Raw genomic sequence first — 19,017 nt, 5'->3', positions numbered from 1 at the left:
CTTGACATCACAGCTTCCTTTCTGCTATTTTGCCTCCTGCTCAGACTTGGTATAATTTACATTGTTTTCTAAAATATAAAACCATTTCTCCTTTCCTTTTAGCCTTTCCACAGTTCTTGCTTGCATAAGCAGACACAATGGAAGTGCTTTTTGGTCAATCTAATGAAAGTCCCACATAAGCTTGTTTAAAACTACAGTCTATTTTTTTCATATGTTACTGATGTTCCTGAGTACTTTCTCTCTTTGCAAGTCTAAAAACGGCCTTTGATCTTTTCCAGATCACTTATGGATCACAGTGGATGTTAAATAAGAAGAGATGGATTTTCTACTTTTTGAATGACATCTAAATTAAAGGGCATTGTTCCCCATATTCTGCACCAGCTATTTGTTGTGACACTGGGGATTTCCACTCAGTAAGTACTGTGGCTTTTATAGGTGTCCAGATTTGTAAGGTAAACAACACAAAAGACAGCAAAGGCTGTTGCTCAAGCTAGATAGGCAAACAAACACTGTAGAAGATGGAGTGTCACTGAAAGCTGACTTACTTGGTGGACCAGATCACCTCATATGACTCTTTTTGATCATTGGACATTCCCTGCAGGGATTAGCCACTTGCTTAACTGAGACAGAGTGGAAGAGGACACACAGAGAGAAACTGTGTTTCATTTGTCAATGCATTGGAAGGAAACTAGTGAAAAAATAAACTAGAAACCAATAGAATTTTTTTTGTTTGCCTGCTGAGAACTGGGTTTAAACATACTTTGGTCCTTGTTACACAATGCACTTCGAGCTGCACAAATGTTCACTGGTGTTTGGGCTAGCTCAAATTTAGAGCAGTCACACCTAAAGGCTAAAAGCTTCTTTGACTGTCCCCAATCTGCACAGCTGTGACTTGCTACTAGAGGGCTGGTGAGCCAGGACAGACTTCTATCACTGCTCTAGGTGGGGGGAGGGTGTGTGTGTCAGAAATGGGTTGGAGGGGCAGGAACATGAAGCTGGAAGGTGGAGAACTAATGGGATGAGGGTGAGTAATGAAATGGGATGTGGAAAGGAAATAGGGGTGGGGAAGGGTGGTGAAATGAAGGAAGTCAGACACTAAAGGCTAAAATAAAAAGAAGTAAAAGAAAAAAAGAAAAAGAATTTGCAAAGAAGAAAAGAGGAAGTAAATTAAAGAAGGTCTCCTGTTTTAATAAATTGGGATTGGGGTGTGGTGGGTGTGGGTCATGCTTCCTGGGGAGGCAGGGAGGTGGGAGTGGTGAGGGAAGGCCCTATCCTGGGAAGGAAGCCCCAGCTCATGGAGACCTGATCTGCCCCGCAGCCCCCTAGACTTCCCTCCTGGACCCGCCCATGCCCTGTGATCTGTCTAGCTGGGATGTACTCTATAGGCTGTTTGTTTAGGGTTGCACCCTGGAGGTAGGAAGGTCAAACGCCACAGGAGACACAAGGGAGAACTGGCTTGCTGTCAGAACTGTCCCCTGGTCAGTAGAGTTCAGGGGGTGAAAAGTTTGTCCACAGAAAACAGGAAGGTGGAGGAAGGGACACTACACCCTGGGATGCTGGAGGACTGCAACTTGGGTGGCTTATCTGTGGGGAGTAGCCACGCATGAATGGAACATGAGCTGGCTAACACGGACTGGAGAGAAACCTTCTCTGGCATGGTCTATCTTTAAGCTGCCTAAAGTGTGCTTAAAGTTAAATTTCAGGTGTTAATGTATGGGTATTCCAGGAATTAAGAGCTCCAGGATCCACTTAAAATTAATGTGTAACAAGGCCGTTTCTTAAATGGTGCTGAACAAGTAGTTTTGGTTACTTGCAATAAAAGCGTATTCATCTGAACTCACTGAAGATATCTATAAGCAGGAATGGGTAACTTAGTGCGGACAAGACATTAGTGACTTCCTTTCCCTGCTTTCCGCTCATCAGAAAACTAGATGCTCAGGGTAGTTAAAGCTGTTAAAAGGTTCCATACCAAACTCCCTGGGACTGGCCAGTGCCTGCTCCCACAGCTAAACGGAATGGTAAAAAACGGGAAAATTAAGTTTCGATCTGGTTGAGACCACCTTTTTACACATGCTACTTTTCACATGATATTTGGATAGCTTAGTTTATATCTGTTAAAACTTTGTAACGTGGCATAATTAATTCAGAAGTCTGAGACTTCTGTAAATTTCATAGTGTTAGTTAAATGATGGGAGGAGCACTTGTCATTGAACATTCATTCACCTGTATATAGGGCAACTTTTTTTGACCACTGGACCAGGGTGCTCTCCACTGAGCCAGGTTTTAAAAAGTATTTGGGTGCTCCCCAATGGTTTTCACAGGGGTTAGAGTATGTCTATACCATGGCAACAGAGGGTTCAGCCTCCCCACCAACAACATGAGCCCTGCTCCATGGCTTCACTGTGGTATTAACTCTGGAAAAGAAGCTGTGAGATTAGCTTGAAGGGTGCTCCCCAAAGCTGCTGTCTTTAGCAACCGGAAATCTGAGTGGGAATGGGCAGGCTTCTTTACTTGGTAGTAAGACTGAGCACTCTGCTGCCACAGCATAGGCATTCCCCATAGGCACCTTTAAAAGTCTGGCCCCAAGTCTCTTGCATTCATTCATAAGATATTAATTCTTCAAAAAAATATTGCGTATGTGTTTCTCTGATCATTGTGAATATGAGATGTGACAGGGAAGCCCTGCTGGGTACCCTTTTGAAGGGCACTAGGCTTGAAGTAGCTGTTCTTGGCTTTGATTTTGGTTAAAAGGGTTTTACAAAAAAAATGCTTCCATCCATCTCATCGTAAATGTTTTCCCAGTGCTACACCATTCATCTGCCTCACTCCTCCATCCTAACTTCGTATCTGACCTGATTAAATTCCTTTTTCTAAATCAAGGATCAGCAGCATGCCAAGTGCACCCTTCCAGAAATCCAAATAGATATTCTCATTGCTCGGTGTTTTATCTGTTAATTGGTGTCCTTGGATTAACCTATCAGATCTCTATTAATAAAACATGGAAGTAGAGAGATGGCAGGGGATTTTATAAGCACAAGTGACCTTGGTGTAATGTTAATCCAAGGACACCTCTTTCAAAAGAAAGAATAACTTCTATTTTCTGCAATTTAGTTTTGTAACACTGATTTTCTGATATAAGCAACATTTAAAGAGTCTAAGTTGAAAAGTACAAAGAGCATCTCAGTTCTAAATTTCTGTTTTCTTCCTCCACTAGCACCACAGACAACACTTTTTTAAAAAAAAACATTTTCTCTTTTGTTGTATTTCAGTGCTCACTGTCTAGGGAATGAGTTAGATGACCCGACTAGTCTTTTCTATCTCTATCTTCTGTGATTCTCTCTAGAATTCAAAATGCATGCCTAAATTTACCACAAGGTAAAAAAACGGCCTAAGATGAGTAGAGGTTGCAGGGAAGAACATAGGCAGTAAGGAAACAAGACTTTAATTAACTAAAATGCCAGATTCTGCCACACTTATTTATGCTGTCCAGTACTTTACTTTGAATGTGCATTGGAATACATGCTTTTCTCTTTATTCTACAGTAATGAAGAATAGCCTTGCACCTAGTCAACAGCCAATTTCATATTCACTGTTAAGCACATTTTCAATGATATTTGGAGTAATAGTTTTTGTTTTGTTGCAGGTGCAGACCAAAATAACAATGCTGTATCGCAGATGTATGACTGCTTTCTCTACCTGAAGCAATTACTGCATTATGTTATTCAGTGTGACTATAAATTTCCTTTGTGAATATATATGAAATATAAACCGGACAAAAGAAGTTTAATTGTTCCTACTGATGCTGTATTATTGGGAGACATTGTCAGTTAATGATGCTGCATCCAATCAAATATATGCATTAAATTGACCAAGGACGGAGCAGATAGCAATCATGACAGGACAGATTTTCTCAAATTTCCCACAGCACTCAGCCCAGAAGGCACCGTGAAAATAATCAGGCTTCCTATGATGTAAACACTGCCAAAGGAAGACTGCAAGACAATCACTCCTTTGAAACTCAGAAGAAAAGCTATCTGGGCTTAGATAGACATATGCTACTTCTTAAAACTTAAGACAACATGAGGCCCTTAACTGCAGAGATGCTGGGACTAAAGGCAGCTGACAGACATCAGCTGTGCAGATGGTACAAGAGCTAGAATTATTTAGGGAAACCAAGAGGGATTTTAACAGGGTTGTATTGTTGTTCTTTTGAAAAGGATCAGCATGTATCTCTTATTAACGGGGGCGTCATGATGCAGCACACATTAGCCAGCTGTGAGGTCAATTTAACCAGCAGAACACACCTGCTTGGGGCCATCATTTACAAAACATTGCTACAAGTATAGTTATGATAGCAGAACTCTTTTTTTTATTACTTGTCGGACTATTACTTTAAGATGGACGTAGTAGTATAAAAATGTTCCTGATTTGTTCTGTTAGCTGCCTATCTCATATGTCATAGGTTACTTAGGTAATGGGCCCAAGTGCCTGTGCACTGACTGACAGGGAATAATACTTATTCCTTTGGATAGATTTATTATAGTGCTTCTCAGGCTGCTTCTTTAGGGGTCCATGGACCACCAAAAATCTATACATAAATCTATACTGACCTGTGAAGTGAACTCTGTTGATAATTCAGTGCCTGGGGTTTAAGACATTGGGAAGTGAGGTAGGTCCTTTGTGCGGTGCCCTGAACAGTAAAGAAGTTGGCTTATAGGGACTTATGCTTTGTTATTTGCTTTTCTTCATGTTTGTTTTTAAGACAAATAGAGGCCAATTTTGTGCATTCCACATTTGACAGGTTTGCTCTAATTTTCACCTACTAGCTGTTTCCAAGCACTGAGAACCTGAAACTGCATCACAGCAAGTAAGAAAAAGCCTTTATGGGGCATGCTGAGCCTGTAACTTACCTCATGCCAGTAGTACTCACAGCTGTTACTGAACCAAACTGTAAGCTGACCAATCCAATGACCATTATTTTAACAATGAAACCTGGACCCCTCTTTCAGTTGCTCAGTACATCTGCAGAACTCCTGCCACACTTACCAAATCTGCCTGTAACAGCCCCATCATAACCTGATCCAAGCTGGCTTCAAATGTGAAAGTTAGAGAAAATTTGCTGAAAAAGAGAAGGAGATGCTCATGGTTTCTGGGATGACAGGACATAAGGTCAGGCCTTCCAAGTGAGATGACTACGAATGTTTCATTTATTTTATACTTCTTTTGCAGTTTTACTCAACAAATAACCCAAAGGATTGCCAGTCAATAGTAAAAAGAGATGAAATTCCAATTTCTGCTTTATCCTAGTAGGAGACCCCAAGAGTAAATTGCTTCACAATCCATCAGCCACTATACAGGAACACTATACAGAGCTAAAGTGCTCTTTGAGATTGCAGAGTAAATTATCCACCTGGAATCAAACCGGTAAGCAGTCTCCATGTTCAAATCCTAACAGGCCATGCAAATTCAAAATGGCTTATGCTCTAGATTTAATGGCATCTGGAAAATAGGTACTTCCAGCTTCTAGCTATGGTGGGACAATTAATTGCTTCTTCCTTTCCTATTACACTTTTCTAAACGGTTTTGTAAGTAAGCCTGAAACACAGAAACAGCCAACTGTTTCAAGGCCTGAAGTGGAACTAGAGCTGTAACTAGGTGCTTGAGTGCCCTTGGCAGTAACCCTACATGGGTCAGTTAAGTGTCAGTGGCAGCAGCTACTGCTATTTTTGTGCCCTCTTCAGGGCTGGTGCCACAGTTACTCCCCCATCATGATGCTGCTGAGTGGAACAGTATGAGGGGAGCAGTCCTTCTCACCTCGCTTTTGTATGCCCATTCCAGCAGTCCTCTTCATTTGATGAGCCAGCTGTTACTCTCTCATCTTTGCAGATGGTGTATGGTAAAGTTGACCAGAACTTTTTGGAAAGCTTCAGTTTTTCTTTAATGTCTGTTACCTAATTAAGAGGAAAAAAGAGGGCCGCTTGGTTAAAGAGGCCAGCCATCTTCACTGTAATTTTTAAGAAAAGAGTGTTTAATTATACGTAAGATGATGGGAGAGGTTAAAGGGTCAATGGTGCTTAATGCTGAATTCCTATGTATGTGAAAAAGGCACAGCACAGTTGGGTTTGGTGAGCATAATCTGAGGCACCTTTATCTCACTCTTCCTCCTCCAAGATGTTGTCAAATAAAAAAGCAAAGGTAATAGAAAGGAAACATTTTGTTCTTTCCTCTTTCCCTTTTGATTGAAGGGTTCTAAATATACATCCTCTTCGGCATCAATATGCATGGTAGCCTGGTAAATGTCAATTCAATTATACAGTGTCTCATCAGAGAAAAATGTCTTACCAATCTATTTGGTCCTGTTCTAAATAAAAATTAGATTGATTTATACATGCACAGCCCCAAATGGCTGATGCACTACTGATGAACTGATGCATAATACCCAAAGGCTGAAAGAAATGCAATAATTTGGTTCTTTGTGAAAAGAGTTTAGATATGCAAACACAGAGATCATATCCACATACATAGCCTGACCTAGGTTGATATTTGTCGCTACAGACTATAGGTAGACTTTGACCTTAAGAAATGATGGAACAGAACAAGAACAGATATAAGACCCTTTAAGACCAGGAGTATGCCAGGGCAGGCACAGATCATAGCAAATGAACTTTCAGCAATATTTAAGATGCCAAAGAGTCAGATTAAAGTTTTTTTTTTTCAGTTTGGCTTACTAAGGCAGAAAAATCTACAAAGAATTAGTAAAAAACACAACAAAGGGTAGGATATATAAAATGAATGATGTTACCAGTCCTGTGAAAGCTTTTCTTATAGAAACAGATACCATATTTACTTGAAAACAAGACAAGGTTTTTTTCCCCCCAGCCAGCATGGGGATGAAAGGGTAAAGGGGCCACCAGACCACCCAGATTTATTTTCCTGGCAATAGTAGTGGGACGGGGACAAATTCAAGCCAAACCTCCAATAATTAGATTCTATAACTGGAAAAATATAACAAATGTATAATTTTTCCATATATAGAATCTAATTATTGGGGATTCATCTTATATTTGAGTAACTGCAGTATGTTTCATATGAAATAAAATGGCTTTAGGACTTTAGGGAGCTTACTGAATAGCTTTCAAAGGAAATCACTGAGTTTATTCTTTTAAAAACAAGAAATAAAATGTATCCATTGGTATATTTAGTTTTAAGACTGGATCTTATTTGGGTGGTTAAAGTATGATGTTGCACTTGTCTATTTATCTCTTTTATTTTTTGTTCTAAATATAGTATATACCACTTAAAAAAATGGGCCTCACAGCTCTGAAGTACTTAAACTGTGGAATGTCATTTTATACTGCAGGAGATGCAAACCTTGGAGCATATTGCATCTGAAGCACTTGTATGTATTTTCAACAGGAACTCAGCAACCAAGATACTAAATTAGTAGAGCAGTATATTCCGGTGTGACTTGTTTCCTGCTATGATAGAAATATGAAATTCCCTACTTCCCTTCTCCCCAACAATCCTAGCTAATTAGTTTTTAGTATCATAGCATTACGTGCAAGCCTTTTAGGTCTTAACAGGGAAGCCCCAGCAAGCAAGAAAACTGCACCCAGTTTAACATCAACACTGGACAAACCTTCAGCATCCTTGTAAGAAGGTTATATCATTACAAAATATTATATTGGTTCCTTCTGGTCCTTGCTGGATCTTTTGGGTCCCTAGGAGCCATCTGTTAGAGATTTATATGAACAGGGATTCCTCCTACTCCTATTTCCCCTGGGATAGAAAGATACTGGGATTTACTAGTGACTCAGCAACCAAGTCAGGCAGCTCTGTTAAGGCCAGGTGTTCATATACAGAGGTGTTAAATTCAAGAGGTATGGAGAGAATCTGCCTGGTTTGAAATGGGAGGTGAGGGTTTGGGAGCATAAAAGGTAGTAGAAAGGATGATGCATTCCAGTGAGCTTTTAGAAAGGAGCTAAGACAGACTTTTTCTCATAATGCCTATGTCTGGTCAACTATTTATTTAGGGCCAGATTGTAAACTTTCTAAGTTATTTTTGATAAACCATTTATATAATTAAGGCTACTGGCATCAATTCTGAACACTTAGGCTAGGGACAGAAGTTACACATAAACTGGTTAAAGTGATCAGAAACTGGTTTAAATCTTTATCAGAACAGAAGCTCAGTGCATACAAGCCAGTTTCAAAATGGCTGAAAGTCGTGTAAGAAAAACCTGGTTGAATGTAGTAGCAGACTTAATTGATTTGGGTGAAATGAGTTTATGAAATTTCTGTCCCAGGAGAGGTGACTTCATCAGTATGTGAAAATGGTTCTCAATCTGACTCTTTACACAGAGATTCTGATTGTCTATATTAGAAATATTGGTGGTAATTTGGGACAACAACATTTTATTGAGTCACAAGTGAGTAACTATCTCTTGGAACTTTGTTGTGTAGAATAGGCCACAGTCTGAGTTAGAATCAAAACTCGGTACTAGAACTCTTTTCCTTTTTTATAACAAAGAAGAAAGAAACAAAGAAATAAAAGAAAAGAAAGCAAGAAACACTGGCTGAACCAGTGACTCTCTGGTACCAGAACAATTCAGCCTTTACTACACTAGGCATCTGTAATAGCATTCATCACTGCAGGAAACTGTGGTCATTAGCAAGTGTAATATTATTCAACTAAGCACAAAAGGTCGTGCTGTAGGTCTGCAGTCACTGCAGAATGACAAATATTGTGTTTTCTCTAACTGTAATTTCTTAAAACTAAGATGAATCCAAGGGGGTATTTTAAAAATACATGCTTGAATTATGGGAAGTGTGGTAACAAATATTTTCATGTGCTAGCTGTGTCCCCCTACATCTTGCTTCAGTCTGTAACTGAAAAATTTTTGAGTAACAATCATGGACTCAGGATATACAATTTTTCCTTTTTTAAAAAAGAATGGTTTGTTTCAGTTCTTGTTACTAATCCTTTGGAAGCTTGGTTGTATTAACATTCTTATCTAACCAGTCATTCTCCTCTCTTGAAGTAGACCCTGACTTTGTTTTTTCAAATACATAGTGACATTTATGATCGCTCATAGACAAAGATGATGGATGAATAGGTCAGTGATTTTTTTTTAAATGTAAGTAAAGTAGTTTTAAAGATACAATCTAAAAGTAGAGGTCATTATTGCATAGAATTCAAAGCTTTTTCCTCTGGTTTCTAGTGGCTTTTTATTAGATCACTTCAAACGTATCAACTGAGAGTTTCTTATTATTCTCCACAATTATGTATTGTTTACAATATATTTTTTGAATATCAGATGTACAGTGTCCCTAAAATGAGGTAAAAGCCACCGTGGATTCAGGTAACACATCTCACTTGGTGAAGTCATACTACTGTATCTCTTCTAGTGAGCTGTAGCCTTGTAAATGATTTCTTGGTTTTTATTATTCTCTAAGCTTTTTATCTGAATTTAAGATTAACTTTCAAACTTATGTAACTTGGGTACACCCAAGGGTGTGTCCTATTGTCAGTGGGATGGGTAGGCAGGAGTGGGTGCTGTGAGATGGATGCCAGAATTTCGAGCGGATCCTTCTTTCCTCTATAGTTAGCCCAAGCCCAAAGTTCTTAACTATATACAACTTATTGAGTTACCAACATATATATATAAAACTCTTTAAGATAGATATAATTACATATAGAGATACAAATATACGTATAAAGTTCTGTTAGCTGGAGGAACTTGGCCCTAGGGAGGGCATTTGGGTAAGTACCCGTGCCTCAGGCCCAGAAGAGGGGTGGATCCTAGGACAGTCAATCCAGAAAGTTTATACCACAAGTAGGTTAGCTAAAAAAAGACATCCTTATGGAGCCCATTATACAGAATTAATAAACCCAACTATTTATAACACCAACAATAACAATAGATACTGAATAGGAAACATAACTATACTATTAGATATTAGACACACTCTATCTGGGTTTCAACCACTTGGTTCCTGGTAAATCATGGTCCTTCCTCTGTCAATCTGGCCTGTCAGTCTGGCCTCTGGGTCCCCACACCATCTCAGGCCTCCTGGAGCCATTGATCTTGAGTTGAGGGTTCTTTCCTCTGGGCCCTGGGCCCCACGTTGGGTACCCAGGGAGCTCCTATGGGAGCTGAGCCTTCACTGGCTCCAGTTCCCCAGCTTCATGCCAGGGGTCTTTCCCCTTCCCGGACCCTGCTCTGGGCATTGGGGCGCTTTTAGTTTAATGCTGAGCCACACTGCAGGGCTCTGGCTATCCGGCCTAGAGCTGGGGCTAACTTGAGCAGCCTTGAGCTGCTCCCAGGGTGGGCTTTCCATGTGCTGACCTGAGCACCATGTGGGGCCTGAGCAGCCTCAAGCTGTTCCCAGTGCCGGCTCTCCATGTGCCGATCCACACACCATCAAGGCTCAGGCTGGTTCCAGATGATGGTTTTCTCTGGAGCTCCTCTCTCTTTGCTGTTCCTGTCTGAATCTGACCCAGCATGCTGAGCATGTTGGGCTTTTATTTACACCAGAGGCCCCGTCCCTGAAGTCTCCTGGACCTGCAAAGTGCAGTCTTCAATCAGGTCCAGGGGCTCCTCACATCCCCCCACTCTGAGCAGGGGCAAGGCAAGCCCCTCCCAGCTGTTACCTGACTGGTGGAAATGTTCCACCAATCCAAAGTGTCCTTCTCCAAGCCAGGCTTGGCAGGCAAAACCAGCGAGCCTGCCACACTCAGTTAGTCTTTTATGAAAACATTTAAACAAAAGGTCTGTGCAGTTCAGATATTGCATACAGATAGCTCTTTTCCACTCTTTCTAGAAGGGATTTATCATAAACGACATTCATATCTCTTTGTGTGCAGTTAACTTCTATCTTTATCTACCTACTTGCCAAATGTATTCTGTTTTGAACAAGGCCTCTAAACATTGTTTGGAAAGTACCCGGTTTTGTTCTGAAATACAACAAATATCCCTCTGAAATAAAGGGACTGACAAATTGCTTCTTATAAAGAATTACCTTTCTCTTCCCTTAGTGCTTATATGGTGATGCATGTGAAAATTGTACATGTAGTTAATCTGGCCTGCCTCTGCATTTAACAGAATGCAGGTCCCTGGCCTTTCAGAAGTTGGACAAGCTGAGAGAGGTGCCAAACTCATTTTGAATAAGTTACTCTTTCAGTAAGAGATGTTAAATGTTTGATCTTTAACTTAGCTGTGCAAAGATGGGAAAAGGGCTTTTCCAGAGAAAGGTACCAGACTGGGGCTCAGAGGAAGACTCTGTAGACTCTGAGATTATTTTAAAATTCTCCCACAGGTTTTCTGTGTGGTCTATGGAAAGATACTTCCATCCTGATGTAGTTAAGCAGTAGAGCAGTTAGGCATATTTTAACCTTATTTTTAGACTCTTCGAAGCTCAGAGTGTAAATTGAGCTTCCAAGGGCCTAGAAGCATAACAGCATACAGGGTGGAGGAAAGGGGAGAGGAAGGGCAGGAGGAATGGGGCACCAGCCCTGGGTGCCAACCTGGAGGTAGGGATTGCAAAGGCAGTCAAAAAGTCCAAGGCTGAATGGACTCAGTCTTTGCAGGTTAGTCTAAACTGCTAATATTGAACCAATAAGCAAATGAACAGACATTCACTTTTGATTTAGGACATGCAGCCACATACATGCCTGCAGTGGCTGAAGGCAGAAGCCAGGGAGCACTACAGCACAGCTCTCTGGCACATAGCTGGCATGGGCTATGTGTTCTCTTCCTCTTCCTGCTGTCCCTGAGATCTCTGGGATTTGTAGTCCAGAATCAGAACAGCAGGACTCCGCAGGGTTGCTCATCACTCCCTCTTCCTGCTTGCAGGTGTCTCTGAGATTCGTAGTCCACAGTCACAGCCAGCACTAAGCAGGGCTGGGCAGCTCCATACTCAGGGGAAGGGAAGTTTAACCCCCTCCCTGGCCTTAGACCCCAGCTGGGGTTTGCCTGTGAGCCAGCCAGTGAGACCAGTGAGCCAGCCCTCACTATTGTAGCTAGGGAGCAGACAGTGCAGCCTAGCCCAGGACTACAAAATGCTGGGATGCTGGGGGACTGTGATTTAACTTGAACCAGGAAGGGGTCTGGGACAGAAGTTTCATAAACTGGTTTGGCCCAAATCAGTTAAGTCAGCTAGTACATTCAATCAGGTTTATCTTAAACCAGTTTCATCCATTTTGACACTGGTTTATGTGCACTGAACTTCTATTCTGTTACAGGTATAAACCAGTTTATGATCAGTTAAACCAGTGTAACTTCTGTCCCTAGCCAAAAGAGAGCAGTATTTGTGCTGACTGGATTGCTGCTGCTACGCTGCATGTGCAGCTACCACCCAAGGTGCTCAATTGTCCAGTTATACCTATGTGTAAAATGCTATTGTTTTGATCTTTTCATTCTTTTTGCAAAAGGCAGTGGAAGCATAATAAGGGCCTAAAATAAAATTCTGAAATGTCATTACTATAGAACAGTTTTGTCCAACTCATGGCCCAGAGGTTTCCATATAGGCACTGCTCCTCCAAATTGCTCTAGCTGCTGCTGTGATTTCTGGACTCCTACTCCTTCTACTTCTTGGCCCCCTTCTTTTGGATGCAGCATAGAGTAGCCTAGGGGACCCTGTCCAATAGGTGGTGCCCAGGGAGGCCTGTGGTCTGCCTGGCACGTGGACCCCAGCCTCTAAGAAGTTGGACAACCTGAGAAATGTACCAAACCTATTTGGAAATTGTGTAGTCAGTCAGGAATTGACCAGTCTTCTACGCGCTGTTTTCTCTGGGTAATAATCTATCCAACATCACACAGGTAATAACATTATATGGCTTGGTAAGTATTTTTAGGAGAAATGTTCTATCAGTCTTAGCTGTCTGAGATTTTTGTGCTGTGTTTTTATGGTTACTCTGCAGATTTTGGAGAATTTGCTGTTTTCAATTTAAGTTGGAAGCTAAATATGTTTCTCTGTAGATCTCTTTTTCCATGCAATATTCAGAAGAATCTTAGGGAAAAATATCAGACTGGAGAATCTCTTAACTCCCCAGAGACCAGGACTTCCTTCTCGTCACAAAAAGTTGCAGTGTGAGGAGCTGTAACTCTCATGAAGTTTTCTGCACACCATTCTGCACTAAAGCTTATTATGGTGCAAATGTTCAGTACATGTGTTAAGTGGGCATGAGTGGTAAGCTATAGCAGGAATTTACAATTATTTGAGGCAATGCCAGTATACATCAGCTGTGGATCTGGCTCTTGGCATTCATGAGGTGTGCAGAACAAATGTCATTTACATGCTGAGTAGGTAGAAGGGCCTGAAATAGCCTGAAAACCAATGAAGAGGAGGGAGTAGGAGAAAGCCAGAAGGTTACCACCAAAAAAGCTGAATTTGTGTGACTTACATGGACCATGTAAAGCCATTACATGCAACATTTAACTGCCACCACTAATTCCACCTTAGAGTTGGGACCATATTATTTCTCGGTGAAAGATCAGACAGTTTCCTACAGTATCCTAGTCAGACTGGCACTCACTTGCTCTCAGACACTCCCATTCCCTTACTCTGGCATTCACATGCATTATATTTGCAAAATTTATTAAAAATTATGTGGTGATGCTGTAATAATGGGCAGTTGGAGAACAGATTTATGGTTATGAGGGCTGACTACCTAAGCTGTGTGTGGTATAGTAAAGTGCAGCCCCCACGTCATTAAAAGGAAGGCAGAAAAATGCACAGATCATTATGATTTAATTTATGTTATGTCAGGCAGGCAGGCAGAAAAATGTCTATGAGTGTCATACATCGATCTATATTTATGTTCATTAGGGATTTAATCTGAAAGCATTTTAAGAGTAATGGCCTGCAATTTTCTTTATAGCAACATATTCAGCATTCTTATAGCATGTACAGTCTAGCTAAATGTATATTATGCTTATGTGTTAAGATTTTGATGTTGCATTTAATATGAGACTAGCATGTCAAAGCTTAATACTAGATTGACACTGAATATAGTTATCGACAATTGTTTCTTAGTTACACAGTTGCATAGTAAAGGGTATATATTGTATTTTTCTTTTGTTTAATTTCTATTAGCTTGTCTGAAATAAACTAGTGATCTTATAATATACATGACTGTCACCCTGTGTAGCCTGTCAACAACTATAACTGAATGAGACAACTCTCAATTATAGTTTTTTACTTCTGTTGCATTTCAAACATCACATCTTTCTTGACGATGCTTCCATGTTCAGAATCATCACCTTCCTTAGTAATTACCTGGCAACTTCTAAACTTTGAATTGATATCAGTTTAAAGTTATGATAACTGGTACAGCTTGTTTTACCTTCTTATTACATGTCTGAGAGTCTGGGGTACTTAAAGAACTGTTAAAAATGAACTCGTCATTAAATTAAATGGAGGAAACGTCTGTATTTTGCCATGACCGTGATAGGGGCTGACTGTACCTAATGTTTAACTTGTAATGGCAGGAACTGATGAAAGATCAGCTCCAGAAGAATAGGAGATTATATAGAAGCCAAACAAGGTGAGGTTCAGAAAGAAGAGCAAGGATGTAGTTTGAGAAACAGATTACCGTGCACAAAACTAACTTTACATGTTCCACATTTAGTATTTTCATGCGGTATATAAGCCCGGGTTTCCTAATGAAATACAATGAAAAGCCAAGTGGTTACTAAATTATGTGCTTAATTGTAGGTTATTTTAAGTCTTTTAGAAATGTAACTGTATGCCAAATACAGTCTAAAAGGATTATAAATCATAGGCTGGCAGACTGCATGTTGTCACAGCTGTCTGCATGTGAGTATGCAGGAGGCCCTATGGTGATGAGATGCCTTGGAGTAACATAGGCCTCAAGATGGCACTATTGGTCAGTCTTTTTGTTTCACTTAGAACCATATGCTTCATACAAATTATTTCACAGAGAATAAAATTGCAGATTGTTCCACTGCATATAAAACTGACAACCCTGTTATTTTAAACTTGAAACTGACAGGCTGTTATTTTAATGAGGTCTGCTGGTGCCAAGGTTAACCAAAGCTTTATTTCCCTACAAAATGTTAAGGCTGCGGTTCTAAAACGGGGGGCTGTGAAATGTTAGGGTTATTGATGCTTTCTCAGTGGGTATGAGTTCTAAGAATTTCACCAGGAGTCCTGCACAAGAAGTACTTTCTTTTATTTTCTGTGACTTTGCAACTTGAAACAATTCAAATTTCTTCCAATATCTCCCTTACTGCGATTCATGTTTGTGGATAGAAGGAGAGATGACCGCTTTTCTAATCAAGAAAAACTAGGAAATCTCTGGGTTAAAGCACAAAGAGGTGCTCAAGTAAGTTGTGAAATAAAGCACATGAGATGGATGACATTCTCAAGCAAGCTTCTCTCCCCTTTGTATTTTCAAATGAAATGAGGGAAATTTGTTGTTGGCATCTGGAAAGAAAATTCATGGGTTTTGGCAAGAAAAAGTTCCAGCCTTTAATCATGGCAAGTAAAACATCACTATTAGCCCTTTTAATCTCATAGTCCTTATTACTACTCACCATGTGTGAAAGTGGCAGAAACTCAAAAGCAGAGAAGGGCCAGAAGTGATAAATTCAGATCAAGAGTTTGAGTAACCCAGACTTTCATGGGCTTCAGACAGTTGGTTAGGCCAGTTGGCCAAGGGCAGCCAAATGTGAGACAGGGGGCTCATGCCTTTGGCTACAGAGTGGAGCAGGAGCAGGACACTCCTGTGAGAGAAGTGTCACAGTCAAGCCAAGTTAACTTTTTCCTGACACCACAACTGCCATAGTTTTATATGGCAAGCGTGGATCCAAAGCCCTATATTTGCAGGTAGCTGCAACCCCAGGGAAGGGTTAACTTTGGATTTGGATTTGGCTGAATCTGATCTGACACTTTCTTTTGCAAAATGTCCTGCCTCAACCCCCTTGCCACTGGCCAGGGTCTTGGAGCTCCCCTGAATTCATTCTGGTGCTCCCTTTAACTGAGCACGTGGGACTTGTGTGTCGCATATGGCAGCAGAGTGTGTCACTCATGGCACACGTGCCACAGCATAAGATCAACTCATATGTCAGGTGAGCTTTTTAAAAAAAAAAATCTACATTAAATCAAATTAAATTAGAATCTAATTCAATTAGCATTTTAAAAGAAAATAGGAAGCCAACTATTTAGTTCTAAAGAAAATGATTTACAGATCTGTATGACTAAGCTTTCCTTTTTAATGATGAGAGGTCCAGACATATTACAGACATCTGGGGCCTGGCAAATACTTGTGCCACAACTGTATCCACTACCCAGCTTTATAAGTATAGTCCAGTGCTTGTGGTAGACAGTCCCCTCTGATGATCAAAATTTTCTGCATATTTGCAGAGCAGTTACTGCAGGGGGATCAGTGGCATAGCAAGCGTCTCTTTGACATTTTATTTTTGTATCTGAACCCTCACCTGACACACTACCTAGATTGAGACAACAGTAGATCCATCTCTAGAGCTTTTCCAAGAACACAGCCTCTTTTTTACCCTGCTACAAATGGAGCTCTCAGCAATGCTGGTGATGATTTAGGCCATCGAAGTCATCTGAGATAAACTCCGAAATGTTGATGATCTGGTCACAACTTTCAGTCATAACAGATCTGAACTTGTGATGCAGAAAGAAAATATTCTACCTCATTACTAATTTGCTGACTCACCCAAAAGCCCATTTACTAAATAATCTCTATTTGCCTATATCTGCAAAAGAATATACCATCTCTGAGAGCGCCTTCTTGACCCATTATGAAATCTGGGGGGTTGCCTCAGCTCCAAATCCCAAATTATTACTTATCATTATCAGCGTAATTGAAGGTGGTTCCTGTACTGGAGTAGCATGGTATAGGACTAAGACTCTCTTTAGCAAACAGCAGACTGGGAAGAAATCTAAAGAGAAAATAAAGACTACAGTCATGATATAAAGTAAGAACTTCTGTGGGGAAGTCTTGCAAATGATAGTACATCATGGGTTAAATCTACAGCTTGCAATGGAATTTCAATCAGTTTTTATGCTTAACTTGCCAACCCATGTCCCCAGAACAAATTAGACTGTGCATGTCTATAGCAGTTACGCTGCTTTTGTAAAATGGAAGTTGTTGTAAAAAAACCCAAGAAGTCAGGACTCTGAAATGGGAATCTGAAAGGACTTGAAAAAGCTTTTATTTTTCCAATAATACCAGGAAACAGTATTAAGAAGCTGGATGTAAATCTCATTCAGCCAAATCCAAAGCACTCAGAGGAATCTGCTTTTTATTGCAGATAAGTACAAAAACAGCACCGGAAGCACACTGGAATCTTAAAGATAAAGTGTTAGGGATTTTGCACGTCAAGACTTTGCAGTTAAGTACTGATACTTCGAGAATAACACTTCATCATTCCAAGAAATCTAGGGCAAAATAATATTTAGTGCAAACAATTATCAATAAAGTAATTCTTGTCTGTCAGGCTTACAAATCTTTTCAATTACCCCCAAAATGTTCAGTGATATTGGCAGTGCAATGGTTCCTTGTTTGTTAGGTACAGACAGCCAAAAAGCTCAAGGCTGCAAAGCATGCTGGGATGCTGGGGGACTCTGATTTAACTTGAACAAGGAAAGGGTCTGGGACAGAAGTTTCATAAACCTGTTTGACCCAAATCAGTTAAGTCTGATACTACATTCAACCAGGTTTATCTTAACCCAGTTTTAGCCATTTTGAAACTGGTTTATATGCACTGAGCTTCTGTTCTGTTACAGATATAAACCAGTTTCTGTTCACTTAAACCAGTTTATGTGTAACTTCTGCCCCTAGCCCTAGACATGCCCAAGGCAACTTTCAACTGGGTAGGTTAGGTATTGACAGAAGTGTAGCTGCAGCAATATTCTCTACCAATCCCCATACAAGACTCCTGCTAAAAGCAGTGTAGACATGAATGGATATCAGTTACCCAGGCTTATTTGTTTGATGCTACATTGGGTATGTCTGTATAAGCTACATTTACATGTTTGATTGCAGACTGAGGCATACTTTTTAAGCTCACATATTTGGCTTCTAGATCAGATTTGTCCAACTAACTCTGAAAATTGTGCGCAATGGATCCAGAGCTCAGATCTGACATAGCTCCCCCCATTAATTTCTTCTACTTATTCCCTCTTAATTGTACATGATATAAAATGACTAAAAGGTCTCAGGGCATGTTCAAAGCTTTTGGATTACTTAATTAGGCTTTTTTGGACCTCTCTGCCTCTAACACCCAGCAAAGCCTGTGGGCTAGTTCCCCAAGAATGGCAGCCAGCTTCATAAAGGCAAGCAGGCTTTGAAAGAAAAATCCAGGGTGCCTGTATTCAAGGCACCAAAATGACATAAAAGAGGGTGGCAGAGCTAGGTTGTCTTAATACTGGAGAAGGTAAGTGGGTATCAGTTCATGAGGTGTTTTTATTTATCACTTTTCTTAGGGTTTTAAACTGCTGCATACCACTGTTACTTGAGGCATCCTCAATGCAATGACAATTGGGAACTCAGGTGGGTTTGAAGGAGCTTCTAAAATCCCTCCTTTTTGGGTCAAACTTTGGGGGTATGCTTTTGTTAGGGGTTTAGGAGCAGAAGTGGATGTCAGTGCTGTGCGAGAGGAATTTGTTCAAACTTGAAAATGACTCTGCTCTTAGCTGGAACAGGCATGTTTTCTAAATACTCCAATGATATCACACCAGAGATAGTATACTGAATATCTTAAGTAAAGCTATGTGGGCTAATCAGGAGGTATCAGCTTTCTTTTTGTAATGAAAGCAAAATGAGCTAATTTAGGACTGGGAGGTTTATTTGCCAGTTAATTAAAGGGTTGTCAGTAAGGGGGGTCAGTAGGGAAAGCTGGTATCCCTGGGAGCACAAGGAAGGCTACTGGAAGGTAACTGAGTGTAAGGTAATTGAAGCAGGGATTCCAGGGAGCAGCTGGAAGAGGAGAGGAATATTACTGAGGTACCAGAAGGCAAGGA

The 19,017-nt window shown here is 40.5% G+C and overlaps 1 protein-coding gene across 1 annotated transcript in view; it reads right to left on the bottom strand.

The window, feature by feature from the left end:
• The window catches only part of GPC6 (glypican 6), a 1,304,538-nt gene that overhangs the window by 10,695 nt on the left and 1,274,826 nt on the right, over positions 1–19,017 (bottom strand). Inside the window, exon 7 of the mRNA XM_019524944.1 lies at positions 5,815–5,951. Within this exon, the coding sequence (XP_019380489.1) occupies positions 5,815–5,951 (137 nt within the window). The remainder of the gene's footprint in view (positions 1–5,814; positions 5,952–19,017) is intronic.

Source organism: Gavialis gangeticus, unplaced genomic scaffold (genome assembly GCF_001723915.1).
Source record: "Gavialis gangeticus isolate Ggan-Ray unplaced genomic scaffold, GavGan_comp1, whole genome shotgun sequence".
In the NCBI taxonomy this organism is placed as follows: Eukaryota; Metazoa; Chordata; order Crocodylia; family Gavialidae; genus Gavialis; species Gavialis gangeticus.
Note: the sequence above shows the minus strand (reverse complement) of the source record. Positions and strands in the feature narration are given on the sequence as shown.